Source organism: Falco cherrug, chromosome 2 (genome assembly GCF_023634085.1).
Source record: "Falco cherrug isolate bFalChe1 chromosome 2, bFalChe1.pri, whole genome shotgun sequence".
In the NCBI taxonomy this organism is placed as follows: domain Eukaryota; kingdom Metazoa; phylum Chordata; class Aves; order Falconiformes; family Falconidae; genus Falco; species Falco cherrug.
In genome coordinates, this window is record NC_073698.1 from 71,788,613 (window position 1) to 71,804,476 (window position 15,864).

At 46.6% G+C, this 15,864-nt stretch overlaps 2 protein-coding genes across 4 annotated transcripts in view; one reads left to right on the forward strand and one right to left on the reverse strand.

Annotated features, from left to right (window-relative positions):
- GABRB3 (gamma-aminobutyric acid type A receptor subunit beta3) overlaps nucleotides 1–15,864 on the reverse strand; it is a 199,960-nt gene that overhangs the window by 139,986 nt on the left and 44,110 nt on the right. The window lies entirely within an intron of this gene.
- Nucleotides 7,918–15,864, forward strand: part of GABRA5 (gamma-aminobutyric acid type A receptor subunit alpha5) — a 59,960-nt gene continuing 52,013 nt past the window's right edge. The window contains exons 1-3 of one of the 3 annotated variants that reach the window (XM_055702730.1): nucleotides 7,918–8,632; nucleotides 9,251–9,305; nucleotides 9,909–10,061. In XM_055702730.1, the coding sequence (XP_055558705.1) occupies nucleotides 9,976–10,061 (86 nt within the window). In that variant the 5' untranslated portion in view covers nucleotides 7,918–8,632; nucleotides 9,251–9,305; nucleotides 9,909–9,975. Of the gene's footprint in view, nucleotides 8,633–9,250; nucleotides 9,310–9,908; nucleotides 10,062–15,864 lie in introns of all 3 variants that reach the window. The other 2 variants (XM_055702728.1, XM_055702727.1) reach the window with 2 other exon arrangements.

Here is a 15,864-nt window from a genome sequence, read left to right on the forward strand (position 1 = left end):
AGGAAAACACTCTGCACCTGGGACTGAACTTGAATCTGCTACACCCTAAATATGCAGCTTGGAAGTAGGGTGCTTTCCTTCCCTCCAGGCAAAGCTTTCCTTGGCAAGGGCTGGCACACAGGTATTCATCTCCACTGACAGCTGGCCTACTGAACACTCAGTTCTGTAAAAATGGAACAGTTTATGAGGAGAGAACAAAGAGAATCCATAAAATTCCCTGTTTCCAAAAAGATAATGGCTGCCCATAGCAAAGAGTTAATCTGCGTTTCTCGCAGCCAAAGGGAATATCCAAAGCACAGGTTGTATGATGATTCCTCACAGCTGTTCTTAACTGTTTCTGCAATGATATCCTCCTCTTCCATCCTATTGACTTTTTTAGAAATATTGAAGCCAAGGTGCTCAGTATTTCTGTTTTTTTACTTTACTTTTTTTCCATTGACTAATACAAATGGGCACATTTTAGCCTACTTTGCAGTTGTTTTGTGAGCAAGCCGCCTGCATTTTTCATTTAATAGATTATTTACCAAAAAGAAAAAAAAATGCCCCTACTTAATATTTGTGCTAAATCTCATTCTTCAGATTCAAACACTCCTTGACTGAACCATAATTACTGGGTCACACTGGAGGCATAACCTCAGCTGAGGTATGTGTGTAGTTCCACTGCTCTTCACTTAGTCAATTTATACTACATGAAGATCTGGCTTGTTGACTGTTATACATAATATATGTTATTATTTTTATCTTTCTGAATTCTACTGCACTGATACTGACAAAGTTCACACAAAGCTGTAGGACTGGCATCACCTGCACTGGTGTGGTATATATATACTTCTATATTTCAATCGTTAATATTTAGCATCCCATAGTATTATATATACATCATTGTGAAATCTCCATCAATATCTTTTCCAAAACAAGGCATTTAGATGTTTTTTTTCTTTTTTTTTAATAGCCCTGTCCAATTTCTGTAAGTGTTAATTATAGATCAAACAATTTAAAAAATCTTTTCTTGAAATTTTATTAATTATAGTACTTGAATCTATATAACAGAAGTCACATTTAATGGGATTTGGAACTACCAAGAACATTTATTCCCACCTAACCCTTGCCAATAAATTCAGCCTGAAAATCAGTATATTGCGAATCCTAAAATAAATGTAAGTTGTGTCTACAGCTTTCCAAATGGTATGCATTAATGTATTTTTTTGTAGCAGCAGCTAATTATTATAATGAATCATTACTGGGTGACTTCAAAATTTATATGGAATTCCATGAAAATGAAAGCTAGTATCTGTTGGTATCTTTGACAGTTACCTGTGTTGATCAGGAACAGAAATAATGAGTTCTGTCAGTATGCCCAGTGCACACATAAACACCACAGAGAAATGCAGTAAATACGGAAACTATAGCAGCCAAAAAAGACCAGAGTTCATGACAACAGCTTAAAACATGCTAATCCAATCTTATCTTAGCAATTATACAGCCAAAACCCAGTTGACAGGTAGATTTGATATGTACAGACATGTATCAATAGCCATAAAGATTTATAGCTTATAACCTAAATATGAGAGAGAGAGATACATACATATGTATGTACAATAAAATTCAGAGATGTACTGCCAAATAGATTTTGGTACATCTTTTGTGTATTTAACTGATTTCTATACTTCAAATACTCTGTCCTTAGCATCACTAAGTACATTAGGTTACTATATTCCTGTATTGTCCATGAGTACACTCACCTTCCACACATTATGAACATTTGAATATATACTTAAAAAAGAATTTATCAGCATTGATCCTTCCATCTTAGTTCAATGTTGTTCCTTCCAAGGTTTTTCTCTCCTTCCTGTTATGAAGGAATTACATGTACAGTAGCATATGCATAAACCCTTGAATACTGATGCAGAACTCATATGCTCTAGTTTAAGCCTGATTAATCTTCATGAATCATATGTATGAAACTGGATCATTATGGTTTTTCTCCACAAAATGTTTTCTTACTTAGATGCTTCAGAATACAGAGTAAGTTGGTTTTTTGCTCAACTGTATCATAAAAGGTGTTCCCAGTCCTCACATGGAGTGCACTGTGCAGTGTCACAGCTACTTACAGAAAAGATGCAGCTGAATCACTAAACAGGAGGACTAAGTCCTTCAAGGTCATATAGAATGCTACCTAAATGACCCATTATTTTTCAAATAAAGATATAACTGCTACTCTAGCTAGCTAAAATACTAACCAGTAAATTCATCCATTTTGAAGAAATTAAGGTATTTCATAAGATAGGATCATAAAATGCCATTTCAGACATTTTCTGAGTTGATGCTCAAGTGTATGCAGCAAAAAAACCCTAAGTTCACACAGAAAATGTAAGCATCTATCACCAGTATTTAGTGACATCTACTTGAACACATTAGTTACAAGTATCTTACATGTTTAGAGAACATTTATTCATATTTTCCATTATAATTTCTTTTTGTGCAAAAGTATAGTTTATATATTTTTCCTGTTTCTAAGTTAAATTCTGGAGAACTGGAAGATCCACAGGCAATCACCTGGGAACGTCAGGACACAATGACTGCCACCACTGAGTCAGCACACAGACTGGGAAGACAAAGTGTTCTTCTGTTTACTGACTGTCTTCTGAATACATCTGCTTCTCACTAGGCCTGCTAAGAAAAACCTCAAATACCTCTCTTTGCACTGCCATTCCCATACTATTAGCATAATGTCTGTGGTTGCAAAGCAGCGAACCTGTAATTGGTCCAGCTCAGATGTGGGCAAAATGTGAATTTCACATCTGTATCCGCTATGTCCATATAGGTACGTTAAATCAATTTGTTAATTTTGCCCAGGATGTTAAATCTAAGAGATCTTCAGGTTATAAACTTTGATGGGGTGACACCTTTATTTCAAATCTCCTTCTGCCCACAATGCCAATCTCACTAGTCCATAACCTTATCTCTCCCAAGAACACCGTGCCAACAAGAGAAGAAACCAGGGGCAGATTCAAGGTGAATTAACAGCAGGCACTTGTTTATGTGATATAACACTCACGGAGGAGGTGACCTGTTGTAGCGTTTGTCGATACCCAGAAAAACCAGCCTGTATTCTCACAAAGCAAGAGAAAAGCAAACCAGAGAGTCACAGTTTGTAGTGCTATGGAAATGTGTGGACTGTGTGATGCAGGAGGGACTGCTGCTAGGTAGCTCCTTCCACCTCCTGAATCTAAGACCCTGAACTAGCAGTTCAGGACACATAGTAAATCCCTTTAGCTTTCATGGTTTGTATCTCAAGGGGAGACTTTGGTAGACTCTGCAGGAACAGGGAGATTGCACATCTGAACCTGGCAAGGATGTGAATAAAACCTCAGTTCTTCCTGGGAAAAACACCTGTGAACAGGTTTGACCCCACGCTCTGACTTCGCATTGCTATCCACAGCTGTAAAAGAAATTCTCTCTTTTCCAGGTCACAGGAAAAGCTGAACAGATGTGAGTGAACTGTCAAAACCCAACTGTGCGTAACATTTCCCTGCAAAGGCACTGCAAGGACAGTGCCAGGCCTGAACCTCACCACTGACCCTGCCCTGTGCTCCTCACCAACCAGTGCTAGGCTTTCAACAGTTCCACTCAGCCACATAGGTGGGATTTAAACTGTGTAAATCTGGACCAGCTGGGTTAACCTGTAGGGAGGATAGGATCTATAGGAAAGAAGGGAATTGTAAGGAGACAGACAATGTGGCTTTAGGGAAAAAAGATGGAGCCCCTTACGTGGGTGCAGAAAGACAGGGACGTCGTTATACGTAACAGACAAACTTTGCTTTAATACTCTAATCCAAGGATTTATAAATTTACGATGGCTTGAAAAATGTCAGAAATGTTCTCCATTCCTTTGGGTGGGAGAGGTATCTCTAGATAGAATTACTTTGGTCTAATGGGGCAATGTGTCTAATACAGGTCCAAAATAATTTAAATTTCATGCCAGCCACTTTGGGAAAACAGGGCTGCCAGCACCCAAGGCTCTCATTGTAGAGTAGGGACCTCTGTAAGGTGCCTAGAATGAATAAACACTGAAGCTTAGGGCATGCTATAAATCCATGACAGTAGTGTTCAGGCATACCCTCAATGTTCACTCAACTGCTAGTCTAATGTGTGGAATAGGACTGAAATGTAGGTTGCCCATAACAGATAGGATGAGCTGCCAAACAGAAAATGCAGCCTTCCATTCGTTTCTAAACTGAACGTGTGCAGAAAGCAACCTGCTCAGGATTAACTTCAGATGAAGTTTTTGGACCTTTGAACCTGCAGATTTGGAAATCGTAACAAACAGCATGCAGAAGCCTCAGTTTCACTTGCTAAAAACATTTTCACAGCCAGCTGGAATTCTGCTGGGGCAGAGCAAGTGGTCACCTGCCTCTCTCTCCCAGAGGCACCACTGATGTCTCATGTGTCACACAAAAAGGGACCAACTCTGTCTCTGATCGATCCTTCCCAATGTTACTCTGCCCCCAGCTGCCTTTCACAAAGCTTCATTAAGTAGCTCTCTCTTGTCACTGGAGTGTGCAAAACAACCCCCCAAAACACCAGCTCCTAAGTGCAGCTCTGTCTGCAGCATGGCCTGCCAGATAAGTGAAATGCAGGGCACTGGTCATGTTTTATGGGTGTCCATGGCATTGTAGAATGGGCATGCATGAGGGGGAAAAAAGAGGCTTTTAATATCCCTCCTTATCATTGAGAAATACACCGAATGCTTCAAAGTCTATTGGATTCTAATACCTCTCACATCAGCAAGGTTGGTTGTATCATTTCACTACCAGGTACAGTTGTGAAATAGTTTGGGGAAAGTAACAGAGGGTTTCACAGGATGACACTGTTTTCATAGCTTACAGGCTTACAGGATGGCTGAGGCTGCAGGGCACCTCTGGACATCAGCCACTTCCCACTCAAGCAGGGTCACCTGCAATGGGTTTCCCAGGATCATTCCCTTTCAGATATTGAGTATCTCCACAGACGGGGATTTCAAAGCCTCTCTGGGAAACCTGTTCCCTGTGTTTGACCACCCTCAAAGTAAAAACATGTTTTCTTGTGTTCAGATGGAATGTCATGTTTTCCAATTTTCACCCACTGTCCCTTGTCCTAAGCCTTCTCTTCTCCAGGCTGAACAGTCCCAGATCTCTCAGCCTCTCCTCATAGGAGAGATTCTCCAATCCTTTAATAATCTTCTTAGTCCTTTGCTGGACTTTCTCCACTGTGTTCATGTCTCTCTCATAGTGGGGAGCCTGGAGCCAGACCCAGCACTTCACGTGTGTCTCACCAGGCCTGAGTAGATGCCTCTTGACTGTGGTCTCTACACATACTGAGAGTGGAAATGAGACTTTTACCCCCTTTGTTCGGATCCAGTCTCTGTGTTGAGAGTGGCTGAGTCGGTGTCAGCTGACGATTAGGGATTCCTGCAGTGACTGATGAATTCAGGCTGCTCTCTGTTGAAAAAGAATTTATATCACCAAAATCCCACGCTCTGCCTTTTGTGGAGTCTTAGCTAGGAGGCCAAAGGAGATTTCAAGTAAACAGGCAATCCTCTCCACCTGGAAGTCAGAAGTTAAATGTTTTGGCAGAAGAGAATGCCTCTGAAGAGCCTACCGCTTGGGTCAATATCCACAGCACGTCACACCTTCACCCAACCTCATGAGCTTTCTGTAGCTTTTCTGGCAGAAGAAGGAATGGCTTGATCAGTGACAGACTGGCCTTTGGCTGCTGTAGAAACAGGCCATCTTCCAGTGTCACGGTGTTAGGACTTGGTGTGCGTTTCCCAATGAGCGCTGAGTGTGTAAGTGCCCATGCGTGCATGGTAAAAACCACAGCCCGATTTGCCTGCCCTGTTGTTTCAGTCCCATGTAGAGGATGATCTGGCTTAACTGAATTTATCTCTGCAAATAAGCAACAGTATTTAATGAAGCAGGGAGAAGTGGTGTCAGAGAGGGACCACACAAAGCTTCTCCCAAATATTAAAGGAAATCACGGTATGGAGCGGCTATGTTGGCTTTTGCTAAACACCAGCACAGAGAACAACCGACCAACATACTTCCTTGATTGCAATAAAATGCGGCCGCCTCAGACCCTGGGTAGGCCGGCTCCTTCCGACCGAGCGAGGCAGCCGGGCGCACGGGCAGGGTCAGCGCGCAGAGCAAGGCAGCGCCCGAGGAAACGCACAGCGGAGGACACCGCCACGCTGCCGCCTCCACAGCAAAGATTTCCCTGTGGCTTGTAGTAACTCCGCTCCCACGGGTCAAGGCTGCGTCCTGCAGGGATCCGGCCCCGAATGCTACCCAGCTAATGCCTGACAGCTCTCGGGAGCGCACCTTTGCCCGGGACTCAATACCTTTGCATTACAAACAGCGTGTTCCACACGCGCTGTGCCATGAGCTGTGCCCAGCCGGCAGACTGCGCCGGTTCGGCGGCACCCGCTGCCGCTCACCGGCCGGGCTGCGCACCGGCCCCGGCGCTGCTGCGGGGAGCGACTGGCCGCGCCCGAGGGGCGCTGCCAGCACCCGCCTCGGCCTCCTCGCACCGAAGGCGCCGCACGGCACGCGGTGGCTCCCCCGCCGCCCCACCGGGCGCCCCCTTCGGTACACGCTGCTCCCCCCGGGGCCCTGCCCGGTCCCCCACAGCCCGCCGGCCCACACCCCGGCCCGGGGCCTGCCGCGGCCCGCGGGCGCCACCGCCCGCTCCGGGGCGCCCTGCCCGCGCCGCCCGCCGCCCGCCGCCGGCCTTGCGTGGAGCTGCGCTGCCCCCTGGCGGCGGCGACCACACGATGCGGCCCCCCCGGCGAGGTCGCCCACCCGGGTGACAGGAGCGCGGGGGGCAGCGCGGCGGGGGCGCAGGGCCGCGGCTTCCAGGGCGACCGCGGCCTTTCGTCCGGCCCGGGCACCGCCAGTTGGGCTGAGCGCGGCGCTCCCCCTTGGGCCGCTCCTGTGCTTTAAGCTTTTCTTTTCCGTTTTCCTGCCCTGTCCCTTCGCGGGCCCGGAGCGGCCACCGGGGCCAGCAGCCGCACGGACCGCGCACCGCGCACCGCAGCGCCGGGCCGGCGCCCCCGCCGCTCGCATGGGTAAAAGAATGTAAGGATCACGTATTTTACACCGTCACCTGCACGGAGGTATGAATAGTTCATGCCGGGAACCAAAGCCACTGGTAAAAACCCCGATTTAAACACTCCCAGGCGAGGCAGCCGCGGTGCGGAGCTGCCGGCGCTCCGCGCTCCATGCTCCGCTGCTCCGGGGCGCCAGCAGGGCCGCTCCCACAGCGGCGTCCACACGCGGCTCCGTCCCCATCGAAGTCACTCAGGAGCGATGAGGAGCAATGTATGACATCGGCTCCGCGTTTGAGATCATAAATCCTTGCTGAAAAAACGCATATAGCAAAAAAAACCATATGGAAGTTTGCACTCATAAGGACCCGGTTTAAAATTCAAACCGTGCAGACCGTGACCGGGGCACACGCGGCAGCACCCTCTGTGGCAACGGGCCACAGAACCGATAGTGATTTCGGTGGGGAGATTAATTTCATAGAGCTTTTCTATGGATATAGAAAAAAACAAATGCTTCATTGATCCATAATGTTGCCTGAAAGACGGGCATTGCCTCGTTAGATCTGATAATTTAATAACCGAGTTTGGAGTATTATTTCGAAGGACGGTCGGAGCAGTATATATTGAAATTGTATTTATCACACGCGATATGCACATGCTACAAAACCCTGCGTGCACCTCAAGGAGCCCCCGGGAACTGGAACTGTGCAGCACTCATGTCACCTTTTGGATAGGTCAAAATGCACCGATCCTTCCTGACCCGCAAGCAGCATGTAGTAGGTGCAACTGGGACACACAGCAAGTGTAACGCTCCTGATACTGAGGCTGTGAAGCAGTGCATCCATTTTTCTGGAATACCACTACATACAGTCACCAGAAAACCTCCAAGCTCTTGCAGGTCTCCTGAAATGTTGAGTACCGCTAGAAACCGTGGGTGTTTAATAGTGAGGATGCACGAAGAGGGTTAACGCGGAGGGTACAAACCCCTGCTTCAGCCCTGAGGAGTTACAGTGGTTCAGGTCGGATCCCTCGGCTACACAGAAGGAACGCAGACCCAGATGTACGGATGTACGGATGTATGGATGTAGGGATGTGTGGCAGTGCGGGTGTGGGCACGCCTGCATACGTGAGCCCGTGCAAGCAGCCCACACACCGGCCAGCCTCTCCCGCCGCTGGGGACGGCCCTGCCCCGCGGTCACACGGCACCTGCACGGCCGGGCTGCGGCGGGGGCTCTCCCCGCGGACGGTCGGTGCCGGACGGCCGAGCCTGGGACCCTGCCCCGGGGGGGACGGTGGGCTGCTCCCGGGAGGCTGGTGCGGGGAGCCCCGGAGCCGCGGCCCCTCCCCGGGGGTGCCCGCCGGGGTCCCCGAGGAGCGGGCGCGCCCCGCGCTCCCGGCCGCGGGCTCCGAGCGGGGGCGGCGCTGCGGCGGGGCCGCGCCTGCCAGCGGCGGGGAGGCAGCGCCGCCGCTCCCGCTCCGCTCCCGCTGCCGCTCCGCAACTTTCGGGCAAACGCCGCCCCCTCGCCTTCGTCCCCCCGCCGGCGGCTGGTAAGCGCCGGGCTCCCGCGCCAGGCCGGGCCGGCGGGGGGCGGCGGGGAGCCCCGGCCGCAGCCCCCCGAAGCGGCCGCCGCTGCGCCCGGCGCCGCGCACATGGCCGAGGGAAACTTTGGCGGCCGGGCGGGGCGGGGGCGAGCCCGAGGGCGCCGCGGGGACGCGAGGGGAGAAGGGAAGGGGCGGCGGAGCGGGCGCAGGCGGGCAGGTGCCCCCCCACCCCCCCACCCCCCCCGCGGCCCGGAGCGCGGCGCGCGGGCGGCGGAGCGGAGCGGAGCGGGCGGGTGCGGGCGGGCCGGGGCTGCGCGCGGGCGGAGGGCAGCGGCGGCCCCGCAGTGCCCGGCGCGGAGCGGGACCCGGCGCGGGGCGGTGCGGGCCGGGCGGGGGGAGCCCGGGAGGCGGCGTTCGGTTCGGGCCGTTCGCCCTGCGGCGGCGGCTGGCTCCGAGCGGTGCAGCGCGGGGTGCGGGCGGAGAGCCCAGGCAGCTCCCCGCTGGGCGTATCTCTGGGGCTTGTTTTGGGGTGCTTTGTTTTGTTGTTGTTGCGTTTGATTTCGGGGGGGGGTGTGCTTCTGTGTTTTTTGGGGTTTTTTTTGTTGTTTGTTTTTTTTTTAATAGGGTGCAGAGGAAAACGTTAGTGCACGATGCTGAGATTGGTGATCTGGTCGCTGAGGCAGGTATCCAAAAAGCGGCAGTCGCTGGAGCAGCTGTGTTACAGTCATTCTTCGTGCTAGCGTGAGGTTTATGTGCCTTTGCGAGGAAGGTCACTTTTTACCCCCCCACCCCATCCCACCCCCTTTTTGCTGAGCCGTGCAGCAGCAGCGTGAATTCCAAGAAGCAGTAGGTGTTTCTTGGCATTTCAGCTGGGATTTTGGAAAAGGAAGTTGGGTATTTAATGGGAAAAAATTGCGATGGAAGGAAAGGATGCGGAGGCTGCACACAGCCCAGGGTTTGCAGGCGGGTGGAAGTTGTTGAAATAGGTAAAGGGTCGAAACTGGCATTTGGAAAATGGTGACTATTTCTTTAGTTACTTACATCGGGGACGAATATAAGGGGAAAATGGGCCACTAAGAATTTTTCCCATTTTGCAGTCTGCTGTCAGCAGAAGGTAAAACGTGGCTTTGAAGATATACAATTTTACATAAACAGCTGATGTTTACATAAGCCTAGATAAGTTTGTGAAAAACACAGATAGCAGAAGATGCGGTGTTAGCTGAACTCGGCTGTCCTGCTGTTTATCTGTGTAATAATTTATCTTTTTTTTGTATTGTTGCAGCGTAAGAACAAAGTGAGCAGCTGCACCTTTACCAAAGCAACCACCTGCGTTCCTCCTCTCATCTGGAATGGACAATGGGATGGTCTCTGACTTTATCATGATCAAAAACTTCTTCCTCTTCTGTGTTTCCATGAGTTTAGCCAGCCACTTTGGGTGAGTTGCCAATTGTGTTTGAATTTTTGCTGGGTATTTTTTAAGGAAATGAAAAACCTTGGCTCCGTGCGGTGCGGAGCAGCCTGACAAAACAGTGGGCTTTGCATTCTGTCTTAATGTGCTGGTGTCAGGGAGAAGGGAGCGATTTGCTTTCCTGCTCCAATTTACTGTCTCCTATTGGTTCTTTATGCCCGCAACACTGTGGCGGGAAGGCTTGCAGGGCATGGGGGGCTCAGACCAGGCCCTACAGCTGCTGAGTGCTCTGCCTGGGCGTAGCAAAGCGGGGGGCTGCAGTGCTCCCTGCCTCCATGTCTGCGACGGGGGGGGGGGGGGGGGGGGGGGCTCGCACCTTCCCTCTTGCCTGGCAGGTGCAGGCTATAGGCAGTAGTGCAAGGCTGCAACTGCAGGACTCGCTGCATGCTGCTAGCTGGTACAGGTTTTCCTAGCAAGTAAGCTAAGATCATAACTGCTCAGAAGGATGGCTGAGTTTGAAACTTGCTAGAATAATTAGAAATTGTGTTTCCCTGAAGCATACACCAAGGAATGCTGTCTCCATATTTTTGTTTTGGATGCTTTCCTGACAGTGATATTCTGAAAACTGTATCAGAAAAATACTCCTAGTATAGCTCTTAGGAAGAAGAAAAACAATCAGAAAACCTCTGTTTATATGTTTTTTCCTAAACCCAGATATCTTAAGAACTTTCCAAAATTGGGCTGTGCAATGGAGTCTAGAAAAAGCATTTCACAAATGCTCAGGAAACGTAGGTTGCTTCTTCTTTGTGGAGGAGAACAATTATTTATGATTTCAACAGAAAAAATTGAATCCTCCCAACGTGCTGATTCACAAGCACACCCATCAATTCCTTGCTATAAGATACAAAATGGAGATGCAAATCAGTTTCTGATTTCAAGAAGAGTGATTTTTTCCAGATTAGAACTAGGAAAAAGACCAAACTTTTGAGTGATGACTGTCTATGCTGTAAGCAAAACTTAGCCTTATCCTCAGCATGTGTCCTGTGTAGGCAGGCTGTGACCACAGTGGCTTATATGAACGGTTGTAGGACTGCACACTACAAAGGATGCAAAGAGCTGCGCACTGATTTATTCACCTTGGAAAATCTTGGTCCTGCTTTCACTGTGGTCTAAGGCAAAACTCTTCTTTGTGACAGAAATAAAGAGGGCATAGATAGTGTGGGACTGGTTTTAAACTTGTCTTGACATAGTTGTAATTTGACGAAGTATTACCACATTGAACAAATCTTGAGGACTATAACCTTAAGTCCTTCCTGATTGTCCATCATTCCTGCAGAAGGCAACACATTGCAATAGTTGAGTATGACCTGTTTGGTGTGGGGTCTTCTAGTTGTGTTACTCCTCTAACAGAAGAATAGATAGATGAGGTTTAAAAAAAAAAAAAAGAGAGAGAGAGAGAGAGAGAGGGTTTAACTCTCCCTTTCACTGCCAAAGCAAATACTGAATCTAAGTCCCAGGTAGGAATCAGTGTGACCTGTAACCTAGCAGATAATCAGAACAGGACATTTAGGAAAAGTAGGACACTTGTTTTCTGTGAGTAACTCAAAAAGCTTCTGTGCACTAAAATGAGATCATCACATAACACACACACCTCTCCACCCCCCATTTCTGATTTAGTAATTTTAGTCCAGCCCTGCAGAGATAGGCAGCTCCAATTCGCTGCACCATTCATACACTGCCTTAGGGCTGAATTTTGACCCTGCTCAAAAGACAGAGGATGCTCCACTGCTTCTGTTTCAGAGGCAGAAGCAGTTTCAGAGTGTAATTTGCTAAGTGCTTTGGGACTGACTCTTCAGGACAGAACGGTACAATTTACATGTAGGCTGGCTTGTTAACTGCAAGAATCTAGTACTGGTAATACTTGCTGTTGCTACCAGGTTCTTCTTTATTAGCTTCATCCATGTTTGGACTGCACCGTTACGTTGCAGTGTGTTTTGCGATGTGCTATATAAAAGTGATTGGTCAAATGAGCTCAAATTCAAAAGCAAAATACAGCAGGACGTTACAGATGAAGGCAGAGATTTGTCTATGATTCTCCATAGTCATTCCATATTGATATTAATTCATAAATACAGTTTTTGCTGACATAGCCAAAGCCACCTTGGGGAATTTTGATGCACAATGCCTGGTAAAATAAACAGGAATTATGTATCTCAGTCTCCTAGGATACATCAGATATATCAGCAAAAGTCTGTGATTAATGTTTAACATAAATGTGGAATGACTATCAAGAGTTACGCACATCAACAGGCAGTAGAGAGGGATTGTGGGCATAGTTGGTAGAAGTTATTTAAAGAAAAATCATTTAATTAAATTGAAAGATACAGATGAAACAAGAAGAGGGTGTGAAGTCCCCTACCATTGTTGATGTGACAGTTCTATGAGTCTACTTCTGCAGAAACGGTCCAGCACAAGTCAAGGCTTTTTCAAGCTTGCTTGAAATCAGCCTTGAGTTGTATAATGCTCTAACAAGTTAAGGTATTTTACTGAAACGTTTCAAGGTAGTTCACAATTGTCTTGAAAGTAAACATTAATAATAGAGCTAGAGAATAATTCAGAAAGTCAAATAGAACTGTGAAGAGTATTTTCAGACCGGACAAGAGTGATTCCTTGTGGGCCCTCTCAGGGAGTCCGCTTAGTGGCAGCCCTGCGAGGGTGGCACCGTGGGTGACTGCCTGCACTGAGACCTCCTTGAGATGAGGTAGCATGTGGTAGGCCCCATGGTGGCCAGCCTTACTGCATTCTGACTCTTTGCAAGCCCCAGGCTGTCCATAGGCACGTGTCTGGGGACACACTGGTGACACACAGTCCCTGTGCGTTTGTGTTTTGAACATGCGATTTCAGAAATCTATGCAAGAGCCAAAACCAACAGGGATGCGTGTTGTTGGTGTACCCACAGTTTAGCTGCCATCTGGTAATAATACTTGTAATAGTAGCAACACGGAAAACAGAAGATCCCAATTAAATGTAGCCAACGCAGGCCGACTGTACATTGTAAGAATTCAGCCCGTGGCATGTCTGTAGTCTCACATACTTTTCCGCTAGCTCGCAGCCCTTATCACTAAGACCATAATCCTGCTATTTAGGCTAAACATACCTTTCCTTCAGGCTGTTATTTCAAGCTAGTCTCTGCAACCCTAAGCAGTTAGTTTTGCTGGGTTATCTCTTTCCAAGTAAATGGTAGGGAGTTCTTCCTCATATTTTTTATTCTAATTTTGTAAGAATTGCTATATTCTTCTGCAATCATGCTTGTCTATTTATTTTTTTATCCTGTTTTCCTTTCCTTCTCCATGTCTCCAGATAGCTTTTTGAAGCCATTAGATGATTTTAATAATTGGAAAACTAAGTGGGTACCTAGGACCGCTTGGAGGAGGCAGACAGACGTCAGTTAATCCCTCTGCTGACCGGAAAGCTGCAGCTTCAGCAATTCTGTTTCGCTTGGCCTGCCAGCTGGCCAAATAGCAGGCATGGACCTGCAGGCCATCCAGCACGTGCCTGGTGCAGGACCAGCCCTGGCATACGTTGCCTCATGAAGCTGCAGGCCGGTGACCTGGGGAGCCGAGATTACTGGGAGGTGTTTAATGACTGTAGGAGAAATTCAGGATACTGAAAGGGGCATTAAGGTGCAAGGGGGTGAGGATGGTAAGATGTCCTATGAAAAAAAGACTTAATGCACTGCTCACAAATTACTCATTCCCAGAAGGCAGTAAAATACTGCTTTTGCTAACTAAAAGAATTAAATTATTCTTTAAGGATCTGGAAAGACCATTAAAGTTTCATTGTTTTAGTCAGTTCTCTCCTCTATTCTAATCTGATGTGAAAGAATTGCGTCTTCATTGCACAAATTCACAAAATACCAGCATTTTTAGATCTCAAGGTTCTCTAAGAAAGGGATGGCAAGAAATTGACTTAGAAAAGTAAATCTATTTCCTTTGACGTCTGGCCAGCTGGCAGTATCCAAAAGTGTGCAAGTGTATTCACCACTGTCTTTTGCACAAACTGTTGATTTGTCTTAAGTTCTGGTATAATTCCAATCCTACTATAGCAAGTTACTGGAAACTCTACTCTTGAGAGAGAGAAAGAAAAAAACCCCACAACTTTCAACAGCAAAATAATTACTCCTCAGTTATTTTTCCAGTCTCTCTCACCATTTTTTTTAAATTTTTTTTTTAAGGATTTGGGAAAATCATGAAATATCTACCATATGTTTTCCTCTCATTACAACTAAGCTACAATAGTACCTGTCATGATTTTGACTAGATGGCAAAAAAAGACCGTGACGTTTAAAATGATAAATAATTAACTCATCAGAAGAGGTAGCTGAGCATCTTTAGAAAGTTATTGCATTTTACACTGATGGGCCCCTTCTGTGGCTTCTGATTTTTTCAGTCACCCTGGAATTGCAATATTAAATAAATATGATGAGAAGTATTCCTGGTTGGTTTAGTTTATGTTCAGTATTGAGTTTTAAATGTAATTATCATAGAATTTTCTTAGCATTTTCCTAAGGTTCTTTTCTAGGTTTATTTTTATCAATAACTGAAAAGGTTTGCTATAAAAACATTTTTGGTTGCAGGTAGGCAATAATGTGCTAACCTACTAAAATGTTGATAAAAGAAAACAAAAAAACTTTAGCTGTGTGGAAGTAATTAATTTAGGGTATCACCCGTTTTCTCTATATTCATAGAGCTATAGTATCTAATGCACTTAACTTTGCAAGTATAGTTTAAAGGTCTTATGTCATAAAAGACAAACTCAGCACTTACCCCAGAACACGAATGTCACCAGCAATCTCAAAAATAGAAATTAAACACTCGCTCTTCTGTGAAAGCAAAAGTAACATTTGCACTAACGGCAAACAGTAATCCATCTACAAATGCAACTTTACATAATACTGACATTTTGCCGAAATTCAGCATCAGATGCCTTCTTTTTCGGGTGAAACAGTCTGCCAAATCTAAATTGGATCGCAATTTTGCAGATGAAGAGCAGACTTTTTAGGAGTCTTCATCCTAGTTGTTTCTACATCTTTTTCATCTATTAATCAGCTTTTCTTGTGGAGATATAAAAGTATTTCAGTATTTGTGGTGTGTGTACTACTCTTGTGAAAGGTGTACATAGCTGAGATAGAAGGGAGTGGCATTCATTACACTTGTTAGATTCAGAGGAGCAGTGACGAGAGCTAAGGATATTTTGTCCCATCCTCACAAAAACAGATCAATAGAAATCTTCCCTCTGAGCTCGGTTGGCTTTGAATTCAGCCATAAGCACTAAAAATAACAAGCATTTTCAAGAGCAGAGAAACTAGTGAAGCTTTGTATCCTGTGCCCCTTGCACAGTACCTTTGCAATAATCCTGGCTCTGCATTTGGCATCCCTTGCTCCCATCTCCGATTGCAACACCTACATCTTACCTCTGCAGTCCTGTTCTCCTAGGATCTTTTCTAATCACCCTGCAAGTCTCCTCCGTATCTCTTAATTAGCAGAGAAGAGGTGGGCTGGTTTTGCTGAGGCTGTTTCTGAGCTACATGTGTGCTGACTGGCCTAGTCAGTGAGCCAGAGGGAATAGATGACTGCTGACCTCACATTTTTACTTAATGAGGCACTAATTTAGAGCACTCTCCCCTTGTCTAGTCACTGCTTCTCATGAAACTTGTAGGAATGAAATGAAGTTTGATCTCTCTGCTTCTTTGTCAGATGCATTGGAAAATGAAAACAGGTTCCTACATTGATACGGTGAAGCAGGCAGACAGCATGATAAGTATCATTTC